General features: G+C 68.0%; 1 protein-coding gene across 1 annotated transcript in view; it reads left to right on the top strand.

Annotated features, from left to right (window-relative positions):
* The first annotated feature begins 15,081 nt into the window (after positions 1-15,081).
* RSPRY1 (ring finger and SPRY domain containing 1) overlaps positions 15,082-18,012 on the top strand; it is a 32,195-nt gene continuing 29,264 nt past the window's right edge. Inside the window, exon 1 of the mRNA XM_054170237.1 lies at positions 15,082-15,446. Within this exon, the coding sequence (XP_054026212.1) occupies positions 15,082-15,446 (365 nt within the window). The remainder of the gene's footprint in view (positions 15,447-18,012) is intronic.

Here is an 18,012-nt window from a genome sequence, read left to right on the forward strand (position 1 = left end):
TCTGCCCCTCTGCCCTGCCCCCCGCCTGCAGCACTGCCTCCAGCCCTGGGGGGTGGCCAGGGGGTGCCCAGGAGCCAGCCCTGGGCCCTGGCAGCCCAGAGGCAGCTGAGTGCTGAGCTGCAGCCAGAGCAGGGAGAGCAGCAGCACAGGGAGGGGATTCTGCCCCTCTGCCCTGCCCTGCCCAGCCCAGCCCAGCCCTGCCCAGCCCAGCTCAGCCCAGCCCAGCCCTGCCCAGCTCTGCCCTGCCTGGCCCTGCTCAGCCCTGCCCAGCCCAGCCCAGCCCTGCTCTGCCCTGCCCTGTCCAGCCCAGCCCAGCCCAGCCCTGCTCTGCCCTGCCCAGCTCAGCCCTGCCCAGCTCAGCCCTGCTCAGCCCTGCCCAGCTCAGCCCTGCCCTGCCCTGCCCAGCTCAGCCCTGCCCTGCCCAGCTCAGCCCTGCCCTGCCCTGCCCAGCCCAGCCCAGCCCAGCCCTGCCCAGCCCAGCTCAGCTCAGCCCTGCTCTGCCCTGCCCAGCTCAGCCCTGCCCAGCTCAGCCCTGCCCTGCCCTGCCCAGCTCAGCCCTGCCCAGCTCAGCCCTGCCCTGCCCTGCCCAGCTCAGCCCTGCCCAGCTCAGCCCTGCCCTGCCCTGCCCAGCTCAGCCCTGCCCAGCTCAGCCCTGCCCTGCCCAGCCCAGCCCAGCCCTGCCCAGCCCAGCTCAGCTCAGCCCTGCTCTGCCCTGCCCAGCTCAGCCCTGCCCAGCTCAGCCCTGCCCTGCCCTGCCCTGCTCTGCCCTGCCCTGCCCAGCCCAGCCCAGCCCTGCCCAGCCCAGCTCAGCCCTGCTCTGCCCTGCCCAGCTCAGCCCTGCCCAGCTCAGCCCAGCCCAGCCCAGCTCAGCCCAGCTCAGCCCTGCCCAGCTCAGCCCTGCTCTGCCCTGCCCTGCCCAGCCCTGCCCTGCCCAGCCCAGCCCAGCCCTGCCCAGCCCTGCCCAGCCCAGCCCAGCCCTGCCCCTCCCTGCCCTGCCCAGCCCCCCCCTGCAGCACTGCCTCCAGCTCTGGGACCAGAGCTGGACACAGGACTCCAGGTGTGGCCTAAGCAGTGCTGAGCACAGGGCAGGATGAGCTCCCTGCTCCTGCTGGCCACACTGTTCCTGCTGCAGGCCAGGCTGCCCTTGGCCTTCTTGGCCCCCTGGGCACACTGCTGGCTCCTGTTCAGGCAGCTGTCAATCAGCACCCCCAGGTCCCTCTCTGCTTGGCAGCTCTCAGCCACTCTGCCCCCAGCCTGTAGCTCTGCCTGGGGTTGCTGTAGCCAAAGTGCAGCCCCTGGCACTTGGACTTGTTGAATGCCATCCTGTTGGCCTCTGCCCCTCTGCCCAGCCTGGCAAGGTCCCTCTGCAGAGCCCTTCTGCCCTCTAACTGACCAACATCTGCTCCCAGCTTGCTGTCAGCTGCACATTTGCTGATGGCTGACTCAATGCCCTCCTCCAGCTCATCAATGAGGATATTGATCAGGCTGGGGCCCAGCACTGCTCCCTGGGGCACACCACTGGTGCCTGGCTGCCAGCTGGCTGTGGCACCATTCACCACCACTCTCTGGGCTCAGCCTCCAGCCAGTTCCTCACCCAGCTCAGAGCTGCTGTCCCAGCCAGGGGCTGACAGCTTGGCCAGGAGCTTGCTGTGGGGGATGGTGGCAAAGGCCTTGCTGGGGTCCAGGCAGACCACATCCACAGCCTGCCCCACAGCCACCAGGCAGTGCCCTGGGCATGGAAGGAGCTCAGGTTGCTCAGGCAGGACCTGCCCTGCCTAATTCCCTGCTGGCTGGGCCTGAGCCCTTGGCCATCCTGCAGGTGTGCAGGGACTGCCCCCAGGATGCTCTGCTCCATCACTTTCCCTGCCACTGAGGAATGTCCTTCCTCAACCCAGGGCAGGTTCCCTCCCCAGGTGCTGTGCAGGCAAGACAGAGCTGCTGCTGCTTCTCCTGAGCCAGCCCAGCCTGCCCACATGGAGAGGGAAGGAAAGAGCTCCAACAGGATGGGGACAGAAAGGTCCCAAAGCCACACTGACAAGAGAGGGACCCAGCAGCATCTGGGGACTAAAGGCTGCAAGGGCAACCCCCCTGCCCTCTGGCTCAGCCAGGCCACTCAGACACCAGGGGGTTTAAGATACAGAAGCACCCAGGCTGGAGCTGAGCCTCAGGAGCACCCAAGTCCAACCCAGAGCCCTGCTCTGCAAGGCTCAGCCCCAAGCACCACAGCCCCAAGCACCACAGCCAGGCCTGGGGACTCCACCACCTCCCTGGGCAGCACTTTCCAGGCCCTGAGCACTCCTGCTGGGAACAACTCTGCCTCCTGCCCAGTCTGACCCTGCCCTGCTGCAGCCTGAGGCCATTGCCTCTCTTCTGGCACCAGGTCCCTCTGAGCAGAGCCCAGCAGCAGCCTCTCCACAGCCTCCTCTCAGGCAGCTGCAGGCAGCAGTGAGGTCTCCCCTCAGCCTCCTCTGTCTCTCCCTGACCATCCCCAGCTCCCTCAGGCTCTCTCCAGCAGATTTCTTCCCCAGGCCCTTCCCAGCTTCCCTGCCCTGCTCTGCCCTGGCTCCAGCACCTCCACAGCTCTCTTGGGCTGAGGTGCCCAGAGCTGGACCCTGAGGTGCCCAGAGCTGAGCCCCAGGGCACAATCCCCTCCCTGCTGCTCTGGACACAGCATTGCTGAGCCCAGCCAGGAAGCCTTTGGCTCTCTGGGCCCCCTGGGCACACTGCTGGCTGCTGTTCAGCTGCTTGGCCATCAGCACCCCCAGGTCCCTTCCTGCCAGCAGCTCTCCAGCCCCACTGCCCCAGGCCTGCAGCACTGCTTGGGGTTGTTGTGCCCCAGGTGCAGGCCCTGGCCCTTGTTGAAGGCCTGCTCATGTTGGCCATGGATCCAATCCATGAAGCCAAGGCTCAGGAGTCATGAGATGCTGGGTGAGAGGTTGGACTTGGTGGTGGTTTGAGCCTTAACTGGGAGCTAAGAGCTCAGATGGGGGCAAGGGGCCTCAAAGAGTGGAAGAGGCTCCTCAGGGAGGGGGGGGTTTGACTCTCCCCCCATCCCTGGAGGGTGTTTCCAAGAGGCAGAGCTGTGGTGCTGGGTGGAATGAGGGGGGTGGCTGGGCTCCATGGCTCTGAGCTCTGCCTTGCCACACAGCTCCAGCATTTGCAGCACCAAGCCTGGCAGCTGGGGCCTGATCAAACACCACTTCAGCCTCACTGCCAACCACATCCTGCAGCACCCAGGTGGGGCACAAAACCCCCAGCCCTAACACAGCAGGACCACCTCACAGGTCACTTGCTCTCTGCATTGCTTGCCCTCCTCCCAGCTAAACCACACACACACACGGAGCCTTTCAGACCAAACAAAGCAACCACCATCTGTCTCTCCCTCTGGCGAGTGTGTGTTTGGCGACTACCTTCTCTGCCTCCCTCTGCTGAGCACCTTCCAGCCAGCCACACGCTGAAGTTGGTGTCCCAGCTGCAAACTCCACCCCGATAGGACACTCCCAGCATCAAATCCAGTTCACAGCTCTTGCCACCCGCTAGGCTGGAGCGGATCCGGCGCCGAGACAGCGTCCCGGGGCCCCAGGTGAGGCTCCCAACCCACCCACCCCCCCCAGCCCTGCCCTGACCAACGGAGCTCCTAACCCAGCGCTGCTCCAACCTCGGCCAGGGCTGCGGCGGCTCCGCGGCGCCTCACAGCGCCTGAAGCCAGCCCCGAGCAGGCGCTGAAGAGCCGCTCCCCGCCGCGGTCTGCTCAGCCAGAGGCCAGCTCCCGGGATCCAGCACCGGCTCCACCGGTGCCCGAGAACGCTGCGGACGGCCGAGCTTCCCGGGCGCAGGCCTGGCCTTGCGGGGCCGGGACCTAGCTCCTCTCCGGCGCCGCCGAGCCCTCACCGTGGCCTCTTCTCTTGACCTTCCCTTCACTTGCTCGCTCCGGGAGTAGCCTCCACCCGCGGCCCGACCCGGCCCGCCGCGCTCGCAGGGCCCGGCCCGGCCCTTTCCCACACCGCTCCCGAAGGGCCTCGCAGGCCAGCCGCAACGACTTCCCCCGCCGCGTTCGCAGTGCCCCCGGTCCCCGCGGCAAACTCCGGCCGGCCCGGGGCTCGGGCTGCCGCCAGCACGTACCGCGGCCGCCGGCCCGCTACAGCGAGAGGCAGAGCCCGGAGCAGCGCGCCGCCATTGATCCCCTCGCACGGCCCGTTCCGGTTCGCTGGCCGCTGCCTCTGGCCCCGCCTCTTCCGCCCTCAGAAGCCAACCGAGAGAGCTCTTCCTCAACCGACCCCCTCCCCTAACGTAGCCAATCCTCGCCGCTCTTACAGAAGGCGGGAGCCTCGAGTGACGGGTGACGTCAGGGCGACCCCGAGCCTCCATTGGGCGAAGCGCGGGAGCCGGGGCGGAGCCCGGGGGCGGGGCCGGGGTCGCCCGGGAGACGGCGGGGGGCGCGGCCAGGCGCGGCGGGGCGGGGCCGCGGGGCGCCTCCATCTTTCCGCCGAGCGCCGCCGCGGCACAAAGGAGCGGAGCCGCTGGGCCGGGTCTGGCGGCCGGGGGGGGGCCCCCGCGGCGACCCTGCGGGTTCCCGCTACGGCAGAGGTGAGGCGAAGCGGAGCAGGGCGCGTACTGCCACTGGGGCGGCGGCGGGGCGGGCTGGGCTGGGCCGGTGCCGCGGGACGGGCGGCGGGCTGGTGCCGAGGGGAAGGGGCAGCGGCGGCTCAGGGCTCCGGTTGGCGGCGGCGGACCCGGTGCGGCGAGCCGCGGCCTTGGGTTAAGGAGGGGAGTGCGCGATGCTGGTCCCGGCCCTTCTCTGCGCGCCTTCGGCAGACACGCGTGCCGCCGCCGGCGGGACAGGGTCCCGGTCGGGGTGGAGTGGGGGCCGGGAGCGGGGCCAGCGCCGCCCGGGGAGGGCTGAGGCAGCCGCCCGCGCTCCCGCCGCCGCCCTTCGTCCCGCGGGGGGTGCCTCGGCGCCCCGGGGCATCGCGCCGCGGCGGGCGGGCGGGAGGGAGCCAGCGGAAGCGGGCGGCGGGGCATGGGCCGGCCCCGCTCGCCCTCTGCCCGCCGGGCTGCCGGGAGCGCTCCCGGGGCCGGGCGGCTAGGCCCGGGGCTGGCAGGAGCTGGGCGGGGAGCGGGGTGTGGAAGTCAAGAGCTCGCAGAAGGAAGCTGCCGAACTTAGGGGGGCCCGAGGGTGCCCCGGGGCTTAGCCGGGCCGGTGAGCGGTTAGGGCTTCCGGAGGGGGCGGCCCCGGTGCTGGGGGCTCCGCCTGGTACCTGTATGACTTGCAAAACGAGGGCTGGGCTCCGGCGGGGCGGTGCGAGCGGGGCTGCGGGGGGCAGGGGCCGGAGGACGTGGCGGTGCCCTGGGCCCCGCCGGGAGCCGAGGATCGCTCGGAAGGGTTTGGTGCTGAGCCCTCGGGTGTTCAGCTCCCGCTGGGAAGCGCCCTCGGGGTACAGATCTCTCCGCCCAGCGCGTTTTCCGGCTCCCGGAGCCAGCCCCGGGAGGTGGAGGGAGCTGTCAAGAGCGGCTCTCTGCCTCGCTCCTGCCTCTCGTCCGCTGGGACAATAGGTTGGACAGGGCCCTGCTGCGCTCTCCTGGCTCAGGGCATGCAGAGCAGGAGCCCTGACTGCCCCTGGGGTGTGCAGCTCTCCCGGGCAGCCCTTTGGAGCTGCCCTCTGCCCTGTTTGTAGCTCACCCATCAGAGTTGTGCCCTTGGGCTTCCTCTGATGCGATGCTGCTGGTTCTGCTCTGCAGCAGCAGCAGAGACTTACAGAAGGCTTTGGGGTGGAGAAGCTCTTCCAGGACTGAGTCCAGCACCAACCCAACCCCAACCATGGCCACCAAAGCCTGGCCCCCAGGGCCATGGCCACAGGGCTCTGCAACCCCTCCAGCCATGGGGACTCCACCACCTCCTTGGGCAGCCTCTGCCAGGCCCTGACCCCTCTGGCACCAAAGGAATTGTTCCTCCTCTCCAACCTCAGCCTCCCCTGGCACAACTCCAGGCCAGGTCCTCTCCTTCTGTGCCCTGAGCCTGGGGAGCAGAGCCCAAGCCCCAGCTGGCTGCAGCCTCCTCCCAGGGAGCTGCAGAGAGCAAGGAGGTCTCCCTCAGCCTCCTCTGCCCCACACCAAACCCCCCAGGGACCTCAGCTGCTCCTCCCCAGCCCTCTTCCCCAGCCCCTTCCCCACCTTGCTTGCCCTTCCCTGGCCCTGCTCCAGCCCCTCAGGCTCCTGCTGGCAGTGAGGAGCCCAGAGCTGAGCCCAGGGCTCAAGCTGTGGCCTCCCCAGTGCCCACTCCGGGGGCACCATCCCTGCCCTGCTCCTGCTGCCCACCCCAGTGCTGCTCCAGGCCAGGCTGCTGGTGGCCTTCCTGCCCCCCCCTGGGCACCCCCTGGGCTCCTCTCCAGCTGCTGCCCCCCAGCACCCCCAGCTCCTTCTCTGCTGGGCACTTTGCAGCCTCTCTGCCCCCAGTCTGGAGCCTTCCTGGGGTGGTTGTGAGCCAAGGGCAGGCCCCAGCTGGGATTCAAGCTGGGCTTCACCTCCAGCTTCCTGGCACCCAGCACCCCCAGGCCTTGCTGGGCTGGGGGCAGTGTCCCTCCCAGCCCAACCCCCTCTGTGCCTCTGCTGATTCTGCAGTCCCTTCGGCTTTCATTTTCTGTTCTGCTGTTGCAAAACCTTCTGCTGAGTCCCTCTGGTGCCTGGCCTGGGCCCAGAGGTCTCTTTGCTGCCTGGCCTGGCTCCTATCACCATTTCTCACAGAGTGGAACTTTGCTCCATGGGGAAGCACAGCCCCAGGAGCTGCTTTTTCCTCCTCCTCTTCTCCTCAGTGCTTTCAGCCTTGGAGCCCCTGCACTGTCCTCAGGGTGCTGCTGGCTTTGGGGGGTTCTTTTCCCCCCCATCCTGTGTCTCTCCTTCCCCACCTAAAGAGGGTTTGTGGCTTCCCCTCCCCCTCCAGCTCCACTCAGCACTCAGCTTTGTCATCTTCCTGCCCTTTTGTCCCCCCAGGGAATTGCTTTGCTTTGCTGCCTTTAGTTGTTGCCTCTCCTGCTCCTCACTTCAGCTCTGCCTTCCTCTGGGCCAGGCTCTCACCACCCTCCTGGGGAGCAACTTCTTCCATGGGCATGGGGCAGGGACACCTCACCCCACAGCAGGCTGCTCACAGCCACCTCCAGCCTGGCTGCAAACACCTCCAGGGCTGAGCAGGAGGCTTCCACCACCTCCCTGGGCAGCCTGGGCCAGGCTCTCACCACCCTCCTGGCCAACAACTTCTTCCTCACAGCCAATCTCCAGCTCCCCACTTCTCCTTTTGCTCCATCCCCCCCAGTCCTGGCCCTCCCTCACCCCCTCCAAAGTCCCTCCCCAGCTTTCCTGCAGCCCCCTGCAGCTCCTGGAAGGCCACCAGAAGGTCTCCCTGGAGCCTTCTCCTCTGCAGCCTGCACAACCCCAACTCTCTCAGGCTGTGCTCAGAGCAGAGCAGCTCCAGCCCTCTGCTCCCCCTCCTGGCCCTGCTCTGGACACCTTCCAGCCCCTCCAGAGCCTTCCTGGCACAGAGGCTGCAGAGCTGGGCACAGAGCTGCAGCTGTGGGCTCAGCAGAGTGGAGCAGAGAGGCAGAATCCCCTCCCTGGCCCTGCTGGCCACACTTCTGCTGCTGCAGCCCAGGCTCTGCTTGGCTCTCTGGGCTGCAAGTGCTCCCTGCTGGCTGCTGCTGAGCTTTTCCTGCCCCAGCACCCCCAAGGCCTTTGCTCCAGGGCTGCTCTGCAGGCAGGGTCTCTGCAGGGCTGTGCCCTGGCATTCACTGAAGAGCTTCAGCTGCTGCCTCAGTGGTTGTTGTGTTTTATCTTCTGTTGCATCTCTCCAAGTGCAAAGCATTGATCTGTTTGCTCTAACCCTGGCCTCTGCTGCTCTGTGGGGCTTTGTTCTCTGCTGCAGCCTGCTCAGCAGAAGCTCCTTCCTGCTGCTGGCCCCCCCTTGCCCTGTCCACTCCCTTGGGATGTGGCTGCTGTGGGTCCCTGCCCCTGGGGCCTGCCCCTGGCCTCCCTGATCTGCTGTCCATCAGCTGGATGTGGCTCTCGGCGCCCAGGGCTGCTCCCTGGGGTGCTGTTGGGTCCCAGGTTGGCCTTGGTGGTCTCAGAGCTCTGCTCCCTGTGGCACTCAGAGCCCAGGGCTGGTCCCTGTGGTGCTGTTGGGTCCCAGGCTGGTCCCTGTGGTGCTGTTGGGTCCCAGGTTGGCCTTGATGGTCTCAGAGCTCTGCTCCCTATGGCACTCAGAGCCCAGGGCTGGTCCCTGGGGTGCTGTTGGGTCCCAGGTTGGCCTTGGTGGTCTCAGAGGGCTGCTCCCTGGGGCACTCAGAGCCCAGGGCTGGTCCCTGTGGTGCTGTTGGGTCCCAGGTTGGCCTTGGTGGTCTCAGAGGGCTGCTCCCTGGGGCACTCAGAGCCCAGGGCTGCTCCCTGGGGTGCTGTTGGGTCCCAGGTTGGCCTTGGTGGTCTCAGAGCTCTGCTCCCTGTGGCACTCAGAGCCCAGGGCTGGTCCCTGTGGTGCTGTTGGGTCCCAGGTTGGCCTTGATGGTCTCAGAGCCCAGGGCTGGTCCCTGTGGTGCTGTTGGGTCCCAGGTTGGCCTTGGTGGTCTCAGAGCCCAGGGCTGGTCCCTGTGGTGCTGTTGGGTCCCAGGTTGGCCTTGGTGGTCTCAGAGCCCAGGGCTGGTCCCTGTGGTGCTGTTGGGTCCCAGGTTGGCCTTGGTGGTCTCAGAGGGCTGCTCCCTGGGGCACTCAGAGCCCAGGGCTGGTCCCTGTGGTGCTGTTGGGTCCCAGGTTGGCCTTGGTGGTCTCAGAGCCCTGCTCCAGCCTCAGGAGCTCTGATTGCCCTCTGCAGCTCCCTGAGGGGAGGTTGGAGTGAGCTGGGGCTGGGCTCTTCTCCCAAGGACCAAGTGCTAGGAGCAGAGGGAATGGCCTCAGGTCCCCCCAGGGGAGGGTCACCTTGGCCTTGAGGAACAATTTCTTCCCCTTGAGGGCTGCCAAGGTCTGGCCCAGGGCAGTGGTGGAGCCTCCAGCCCTGGAGGGGTTTAAAGGCTGTGGAGGGCTGGAGCTGAGGGGCACTGGTGGCCTGGCAGGGCTGGGGGAAGGGTTGGGCTCCACCATCTGAGAGGTCTCTTCCCACCACCACCTCTCTGGGGCTTGTGGGAAGCTCCTCCAGGAGGTTTGCAGGCAGTGGTTTGCATCCTGCACAGCTCCTCTGGCTGCTCCCCAGGGCAGAGCAGGGCAGAGCTCTGGTGCTGGCTGGCAGAGGAGGTTTAGATGGGATGGAGGAACAAGATCCCAGGGTGCCAGGGGCTGGAAGGGACCTCTGGAGAGCTGCCAGTGCCAGCCCCCTGCCAGAGCAGGAGCACAGCACCCAGCCCAGGGGGCACAGGAACACATCCAGGCAGGGCTGCACAGGCTCCAGAGCAGGAGACTCCACAACCTCTCTGGGCAGCCTGCTCCAGGCCTCTGGCAGCCTCCCAGCCAAGAAGTTCTTCCTCCTGCTGAGCTGGAAGCTCCTGGGCTGCAGTTTCCAGCCCTTGGCTCTTGTGCTGCCCCAGGGCACAATGAGCAGAGCCTGTCCCTGGCCCTCCCTTCCTGCCCCCCAGCCCTCAGCTCTTGATGGCCATTGCTCAGCTCCCTCTCAGCCTTCTCCTCTGCAGCCTGCACCCCCCCAGGGCTCTCAGCCTCTCCTGCCCAGGCAGTGCTGCAGTCCCTTCAGCAGCCTTGCAGCCCTGCCTTGGCCTCTCTGCAGCAGCTCCCTGTCCCTCTGGAGCTGGGGAGCCCAGAGCTGGAGGCAGGATTCCAGCTGAGGCCTCCCCAGGGCAGAGCAGAGCAGAGGGGGAGGAGAAGCTGCCTGGCCCTGCTGGCCACACTCTGCTGAGTGCCCCCCAGGACCCCCTTGGCCTTCCTGGCCCCCAGGGCTCATTGCTGTGCCCTGCAGCCCTTGCTGCCCAGCAGCACTCCCAGCTCCTTCTCCTGGGGGCTGCTCTGCAGCAGATCCCCTCCCAGCCTCTGCTGCTGCAGTTTGCTCTTCCTGCCCAGCTGCAGGGCTCTGCTCTCCTCCTGCTTCAGCCTCAGCAGCTTCCTCCCTGCCCAGCTCTCAGCCCCTCCAGGTCTTGCTGAAGAGGAGGAGCCCTGAGCAGTGCTGCCTGCAGCCAGAGGTACCCAGGGGAGGCTTGGCAGGGTAGGAGGCTCTCTGCCAGGCCCCCTTTGGGCACAGGATGAGGTGGGGAAGTGAAGAAGGTCTCTTGCAATCCGTGCTGCAACCTGGGGGTTGCTGTGGCAGCCTCACTGATGGGAAGTGAAAAGAGGAAGCAGAGCAGGGTGCAGCAGGCTGAAACCTGCCCCCCACAGTCAGAGCACAGAGAGGGACCCAGCCCTGCTGGCACTCAGTGGCTGCTGCTGCTTCCCCCTCTGCTGCTGACCACAGCAGGGCAAAGAGATCAGAGCCTTGAGCTGGGATGGCCCTGGACAAGCACAGACTGGGTTGGGCTGGAAGGGAGCTCAGAGCTCAGCCAGCTCCAGCCCCCTGCCATGCCCAGGGACCCCTCCCCCCAGCCCAGGCTGCTCAAGGCCTCATCCAGCCTGGGCCTCAGTACCTCCAGGCAGGGGGCAGCCACAGCCTCCCTGGGCAGCCTGTGCCAGGCTCTCCCCAGCCTCCCTGCCAACCATTCTTTCCTCCTCTCCACTCTCCCTCTGCCCCCTGCCAGCTCCAAGCCATTCTCCCTGCTCCTGGCACTCCCAGCCCTTGCCCACAGTCCCTCCCCAGCTCTCCTGCAGCCCTTCAGCTCCTGCAAGGTTGCTCTGAGCTCTGCCTGCAGCCTTCTCTGCTGCAGGCTGCACAGCCCCAAGCCTCCCAGCCTGGCCCCACAGGGGAGGCTCTGCAGCCTCTCAGCATCTCTGTGGCCTCCTCTGGAGCCTCTGCAGCAGCTCCAGGTCCTCCCTGTGCTGGGGGCCCCAGAGCTGGAGGCAGTGCTGCAGGGGGGCTCTGAGCAGAGCAGGGCAGAGGGGCAGAATCCCCTCCCTGTGCTGCTGCTCTCCCTGCTCTGGCTGCAGCTCAGCACTCAGCTGCCTCTGGGCTGCCAGGGCCCAGTGCTGGCTCCTGGGCACCTTGGCACCCCCAAGGCCTCCTCCTGCAGGAGAAGTTTGGCTTCCCCTGGCTGTGCTTCAGGTGAGGGCAGAAGAAGCTTGGTTGCTCCAAGCAGCAGAACCAGCAGGGCATTAACTCACCCCCTGGAGCCTGTAGTCCTCTCACCCTGCTGGAGGCCAAGCAGCTCTCTCTGCTTCGTTGCTCAGGGCTTGGAGCTGAGGGTTTGGCCTCAGATCTCAGTGTGGCCTCCTGGGAGGCTCAGTTTCCCAGGTGAATTGTCTTTAATTGCCTGGAAACTCCCCCTTGGCATCACCTCCCCTGATCACAGCACTGAGCAGTGCCCAAGGAGGAGCCAGGAGCAGGAACCCAGGCAGTGCTCCCTTCCCCCTGCACCCCCTTGGGCTCCTGCCTGCTCTGGGTGAAGGGCTGCAGCTCCTGCTGGGGTTCAGCAGCTCTGGGGCAGCTCTCTGGGGGCTTGAAGGAGGGGAAGGGACCCTTGGGGAGGGCACAGAGCTGAAGGGGCCTCCAGGAAAGCAAGAGGTGGCTGACAGCTGTGGGGAAGGGGAGGAGGAGTTGCCCCCAGCAGGCTGCCAGGGCAGAGCTGCAGGAGCTCAGCAAGGAGCAGAGAAAGGGCTTGAGAAGAGCCAGGTCCTGCAGCTGGCTGAGGGCAGTGCCAAGCCCAGGGGCAGGAGGGGCTGAGAGCAGCCTGCAGGAGGAGGCCCTGGGGGTGCCAGGGGGTGCCAAGGTGCCCAGGAGCCAGCACTGGGCCCTGGCAGCCCAGAGGCAGCTGAGTGCTGAGCTGCAGCCAGAGCAGGGAGAGCAGCAGCACAGGGAGGGGATTCTGCCCCTCTGCCCTGCTCTGCTCAGAGCCCCCCTGCAGCACTGCCTCCAGCTCTGGGGCCCCCAGCACAAGGAGGACCTGGAGGTGCTGCAGAGGCTCCAGAGGAGGCCACAGAGATGCTGAGAGGGCTGCAGAGCCTCCCCTGTGGGGCCAGGCTGGGAGGCTTGGGGCTGTGCAGCCTGCAGCAGAGGAGGCTGCAGGCAGAGCTCAGAGCAACCTTGCAGGAGCTGAAGGGCTGCAGGAGAGCTGGGGAGGGACTGTGGGCAAGGGCTGGGAGTGCCAGGAGCAGGGAGAATGGCTTGGAGCTGGCAGAGGGCAGAGGGAGAGTGGAGAGGAGGAAGGAATGGTTGGCAGGGAGGCTGGGGAGAGCCTGGCACAGGCTGCCCAGGGAGGCTGTGGCTGCCCCCTGCCTGGAGGTGCTGAGGCCCAGGCTGGATGAGGCCTTGAGCAGCCTGGGCTGGGGGCAGGGGTCCCAGGGCATGGCAGGGGGCTGGAGCTGGCTGAGCTCTGAGCTCCCTTCCAGCCCAACCCCTCCATGGGTCCATGCCAGCTGCAGGGGTGGTAGTTCCCAGCTCCTCAGCTGGCCCTGGGCTGGCAGGGAGCCTCCAAGGGCCTCCTGGCCAAGGCCCTGCAGGGACAGCTCCAGCTGGGGCAGGCTGCCCAGGGCCACAGCCAGAGTGCTCTGCAGTGTCTGCAGGGCTGGAGCCTCAGCAGCCTGTGCAGAGCTTGCCCCAGGGGCATCTCCCCCCTCCCCCAGCTGCCAGCCTGGGGCCCTGGGGGCTGCCTGCATCCCTGCAGTCACCCCTGACCTGCCCTGAGGTGCTCCCAGCCTCGCTTGCCCAGGGAGGGCTGTGGCTGCCCCCTGCCTGGAGGTGCTGAGGCCCAGGCTGGATGAGGCCCTGAGCAGCCTGTGCTGGGGGGAGAGGTCCCTGGGCATGGCAGGGGGCTGGAGCTGGCTGAGCTCTGAGCTCCCTTCCACCCCCCTGCAGTCAGGGCCAGGTGCTGCCCAGCTGAGCTCTGCACCTCAGGGCTGTGTCTCTTCTCCCTTGCCCTATCCAAGTTTGGCAGCCTGCTGCCCTTCCCTTTGTGCCCTCCCTGCTGGAGGCTGAGCTGCAGCAGCTCCTTCCCTCCTGCCTGCTGCCCTCCGGCGGGAGCCGCTGGGGCACAGCTCTGCCGCTGCGGTGTTTGGGGGGTGCCAGGGCTGTGAATCCAGGCTGGCCTCTGCCCAGCCAGCTCTCCACCTCCGCCTGGCAGGGGGCAGGGTGCCCTCTGACGTGCCTGCCGAGGGCTGAGGGGGGCTGCAGCCCCCCTGGGGCTGGGTGGGCTGGCTGCAGGGGGCGGATGGGACCCCTCAGAGTGACTTCTTGTCTCCTTTTGTGCCTGCAGGCAGCCTCTGTCTCTGGCTTCCCGAGGTGCGAGCAGACCCGGCCGTGAGGACAGGCTGCTGCTGCCCCCCACCTGAAGGCTGCAGGGTGCCTCAGGGCTCTGCCCCCTCCCCTGCTCTCTCACAGCACTTGGAGCCAGCCCAGAGGCCCCCCCCCCCCCCAGCCCAGCCCCCCTGGGCCGGCTCTGCCTGAGCTCCCCCCCCCCCAGCCCAGCTCTGCCCGAGGCCCCCTCCCAGCCCCCAGCTCTTCCCACCTCAGGTGAGTTGCTCAGGGGTCCCTTGGGTGTCCTGCTGCTGGGTTCCCAAGGTCCCTTTGGGTCCTGGGGGTCCCTGGGGGGTGTGTGTGTGTGGATGTTCCTGCTCCTCCCTTGGCTTTGGGGCCAAGGCAGATCCCCTGTGGCCAGGCCAGGAGCTGCAGAGCAGCCTTGAGGCAGGCTCCAGGCAGGGCTGTGTGGCTCAGATGCTCTCAGATGGTCTCAGTTCAGAGGTGCTGGGGGGGGGGGGGTTGGGGTTTGGCTGTTGCTCAGGGAGTCTGTGTGTAACAGAGGAGCACAGAAGGGGTTGGGTGGGAAGGGAGCTGCCAAGGGCAGCAGCCAGCCCCAGCCCCTGCAGCCAGCAGGGACATCCTCCCCTGCAGCAGGCTGCTCACAGCCTTCCCAAGCCTGACCTTCAATACCTCCAGGGCTGAGGCCTCAAGCACCTCCCTGGGCAGCCTGCTGCAGGACTCCAGCAGCCTCCTGGGGCAGAGCTTGTTCCTCACATCCAATCCCAACCTGCTCTGCTCTCATCCCAAACCTCTGCCCCTGGCCCTGCAGGCCTGTGGGGACAGTCCCTCTGCAGCCCTCTTGCAGCATCCTTCAGGTCCTGGAAGGTTGCTCTGAGCTCTGCCTGGAGCCTTCTCTTCTCCAGGCTCAACAACCCCAACTCCCTCAGCCTGGACCCACAGGAGGGCTACAAAGGGCCAGAGGAGGCCACAGAGATGCTGAGAGGCTGCAGAGCCTCCCCTGTGGGGCCAGGCTGGGAGGCTTGGGGCTGTGCAGCCTGCAGGAGAGAAGGCTGCAGGCAGAGCTCAGAGCAACCTTGCAGGAGCTGAAGGGCTGCAGGAGAGCTGGGGAGGGACTGTGGGCAAGGGCTGGGAGTGCCAGGAGCAGGGAGAATGGCTTGGAGCTGGCAGAGGGCAGAGGGAGAGTGGAGAGGAGGAAGGAATGGTTGGCAGGGAGGCTGGGGAGAGCCTGGCCCAGGCTGCCCAGGGAGGCTGTGGCTGCCCCCTGCTTGGGGGTGCTGAGGCCCAGGCTGGATGAGGCCTTGAGCAGCCTGGGCTGGGGGGAGGGGTCCCAGGGCATGGCAGGGGGCTGGAGCTGGCTGAGCTCTGAGCTCCCTTCCAACCCACCCCCTCCATGGATCCATGCCAGCCGCAGGGGTGGTCATTCACAGCTCCTCAGCTGCCCTCCCCTGAGCCGCCTGGGCTGGGGGGAGGGCTCCCTGCCCCTCGTCGGCACTGGGCGATGACCTCTGAGGGTCCCTTCCCTCCTGAGCCGCCCCAGGGCCCCGTGCTGAGGCTTTGCAGGACCCGGGGGGCTGCAGCGCTGACCCCTGTGCTGGGTTTCTTTTGCAGCCCCCCCACCCCTCCTCGCTGGCTGCCCCATGCCCGCCGCGGCCCCGGCCGGCGGAAGCTGAGGCTGCCCCCGGCCCCGGCGGGCGGCGGCGATGCGGCAGCAGCCTGCCGGCGCCCCCCGCGCCCCGGGCTCGGCCCCTCCGGCCTCCTAGATGATCGTAGCGGCCGCGGCTGCGCTCCACGCTAGCGGAAGCCTTCTCCAAGGGCTGCTGCCGACCCTCGGGCACCGCCTCCCGCCCCGGCCGGCCGCGCCGGGGGTCGGCAGGATGGGCAACTCCTGCGTCTGCCGCGACGACAGCGCGGCCGAGGAGGGCGGCGGCGGCGGCGGAGCCGGAGCCTCCCGCGGCCGCCAGGCGGAGGGCGGCCGGGCGCAGGCCCCCGAGGCCCGCAGCCACCCCCGGGACCCCGTCCGACCCCCCAGGAGGGGGCGAGGGCCCCACGAGCCCCGGAGGAAAAAGCAGAACGTGGACGGGCTGGTGCTGGACACCCTGGCGGTGATTCGCACGCTGGTCGATAAGTAAGTGGCTGCTGCGCCGGGGCCGCCCCTCCCCTGCCCTCCCCGTGCCGCCCCGCCCCTGCCCTCCCCCTGCCGCCCCTGCCCTGCCCCTCCCCTGCCGCCCCTGCCCTGCCCTCCCCCTGCTGCCCCGCTCCTCCCCTCCCCTGCCCTCCCCCTGCCGCCCCGCTCCGCCCCTCCCCTGCCCTCCCCCTGCCGCCCCTGCCCTGCCCTCCCCCTGCTGCCCCGCTCCTCCCCTCCCCTGCCCTCCCCCCTGCCGCCCCGCTCCGCCCCATCCCCTGCCTCCCCCCTGCCGCCCCTGCCTGCCCTCCCCTGCCGCCCCGCTCTCCCCTCCCCTGCCCTCCCCCTGCCGCCCCGCTCCGCCCCTCCCCTGCCCTCCCCCTGCCGCCCCGCTCCTCCCCTCCCCTGCCCCTCGCCCCTGCCGCCCCGCTCTGCCCCTACCCTGCCTCCCCTGCCGCCCCGCTCCGCCCCTCCCCCTGCCCTCGCCCCTGCCGCCGCCGCTCCGCCCCTCCCTGCCCTCCCCCTGCCGCCCCGCTCCTCCCCTCCCCTGCCCTCCCCCTGCCGCCCCGCCCCTGCCCTCCCCCTGCCGCCCCGCTCCTCCCCTCCCCTGCCCTCCCCCTGCCGCCCCGCTCCTCCCCTCCCCTGCCCTCCCCCTGCCGCCCCGCTCCTCCCCTCCCCTGCCCTCCCCCTGCCGCCCCGCTCCTCCCCCTGCCCTCCCCCTGCCGCCCCTCCCCTGCCCTCCCCCTGCCGCCCCGCTCCGCCCCTCCCCTCCCCTCCCCCTGCCGCCCCTCCCCTCCCCCTGCCGCCCCTCCCCTCCCCCTGCCGCCCCTCCCCTGCCCCTGCCGCCCCTCCCCTGCCCCTGCTGCCCCTGCCCCTGCCGCCCCGCCCCTCCCCCTGCCCTCCCCCTGTCGCCCCGCCCCTCCCCTGCCCCCCCCCCCTCCCCCGGCCGCCCCGCCCCTCCCCTGCCCCCCCCCTGCCCCGGCCGCTCCTGCCCTGCCCTCCCCCTCCCCCGGCCGCCCCTGCCCTCCCCCTCCCCCGGCCGCCCCTCCTTGCCCCCCGCTGGCCTTGCAGGGCTGGAAGGGACTCTCCAGAAAGCTGGGGACAGAGTTTGGAGCAGGCCCTGTGGCGCCAGGCCCAAGGGGGAGATGGTTTGAAGTGGAAGAGGGAGGTGGAGGGAAGGGAGAAGTGTTTGACAGCAAGTCAGAGGGAGGCAGGGGCTGCCCCAGGCCTGGATCCCTTCCTGGTGAGCTTGGCTGGGGGCTCTGAGCCAGCTGCTGGAGCTGCAGAGGTCCTTGCTGAGCTCAGGGGGGTTGGGTTAGATGCCCTTGAGAGGTCCCTTCCAACCTGAAGCATGCACAGCTGCATAGCTGGCCCTGGGCTGGCAGGGAGCCTCCAAGGGCCTCCTGGCCAAGGCCTGCAGGCAGCAGGGCCAGCTCCAGCTGCAGCAGGCTGCCCAGGGACACAGCCAGGCTGAGCTGGAAGGGCTGCAGGGATGGAGCCTCCACCACCTCCCTGGGCAGCATGGGCCAGGCTCTCCCCAGCCTCCCTCTGCACAGCTTCCTCCTCAGCTCCAACCTAACTCTGCCCTGCTCCAGCTCCAAACCATTGCCCCTGGGCCTATCCCCACAGCCCCTTCTCAGCAGTCCCTGCCCAGCCTGCCTGCAGCTGCCCTGCAGCTCTGCAGCTGCAGCTCTCAGCTCTGCCTGCAGCCTTCTCTGCTGCAGGCTGCACAGCCCCAACCCTCCCAGCCTGGCAGACTTAACCCACAGCTCACAGCTGTTTTTGGAGCTCTCCTCTCTAGAGCTGTCTGCTTCCTGGGAGGAAAGGGTTGAGTTTGTGAAGGGCAAATGCTGCTTGGTGGAGCTGCTGTGCAGCTGCTGCTTTGCACCTGAAGGAGTTAGGAGGAGCAGAGGGCTGAAGCTGCTCTGAGCACAGCCTGAGAGAGTTGGGGTTGTGCAGGCTGCAGAGGAGAAGGCTCCAGGGAGACCTTCTGGTGGCCTTCCAGGAGCTGCAGGGGGCTGCAGGAAAGCTGGGGAGGGACTTTAGAGGGTGCCAGGGAGGGCCTGGAATGGGGGGGGATGGAGCAAAAGGAGAAGTGGGGAGCTGGAGATTGGCTGTGAGGAAGAAGTTGTTGGGCAGGAGGGTGGTGAGAGCCTGGCCCAGGCTGCCCAGGGAGGTGGTGGAAGCCTCCTGCTCAGCCCTGGAGGTGTTTGCAGCCAGGCTGGAGGTGGCTGTGAGCAACCTGCTGTGGGGTGAGGTGTCCCTGCCCAGGGCAGGGGCTTGGAGCTGGCTGAGCCCTGGGGTCCCTTCCAGCCCTGCCAGCCCTGGGGTTCTGTGGCCTCTGACACATAAACTTTATCCTTCCTCTGGGGAGCTCTGCTAATGACTCCTCCTGAGCCTAAGCCATTCTGTGGAGCTTTTTGAGGGGCAGCTGTGGATCAGCCTTCTGATCTCACCTGTTGGAGACAAGCAGAGGTTGAGTGGGAGGTACAGGAAGACTTTAAATCCCAGCTGGGTTTCAGCTCTACAGCTGTAGCCTGCAGGACTTCCTTTTGTTAAAGGCTTCCCA

Source organism: Dryobates pubescens, chromosome 19 (genome assembly GCF_014839835.1).
Source record: "Dryobates pubescens isolate bDryPub1 chromosome 19, bDryPub1.pri, whole genome shotgun sequence".
NCBI lineage: Eukaryota > Metazoa > Chordata > Aves > Piciformes > Picidae > Dryobates > Dryobates pubescens.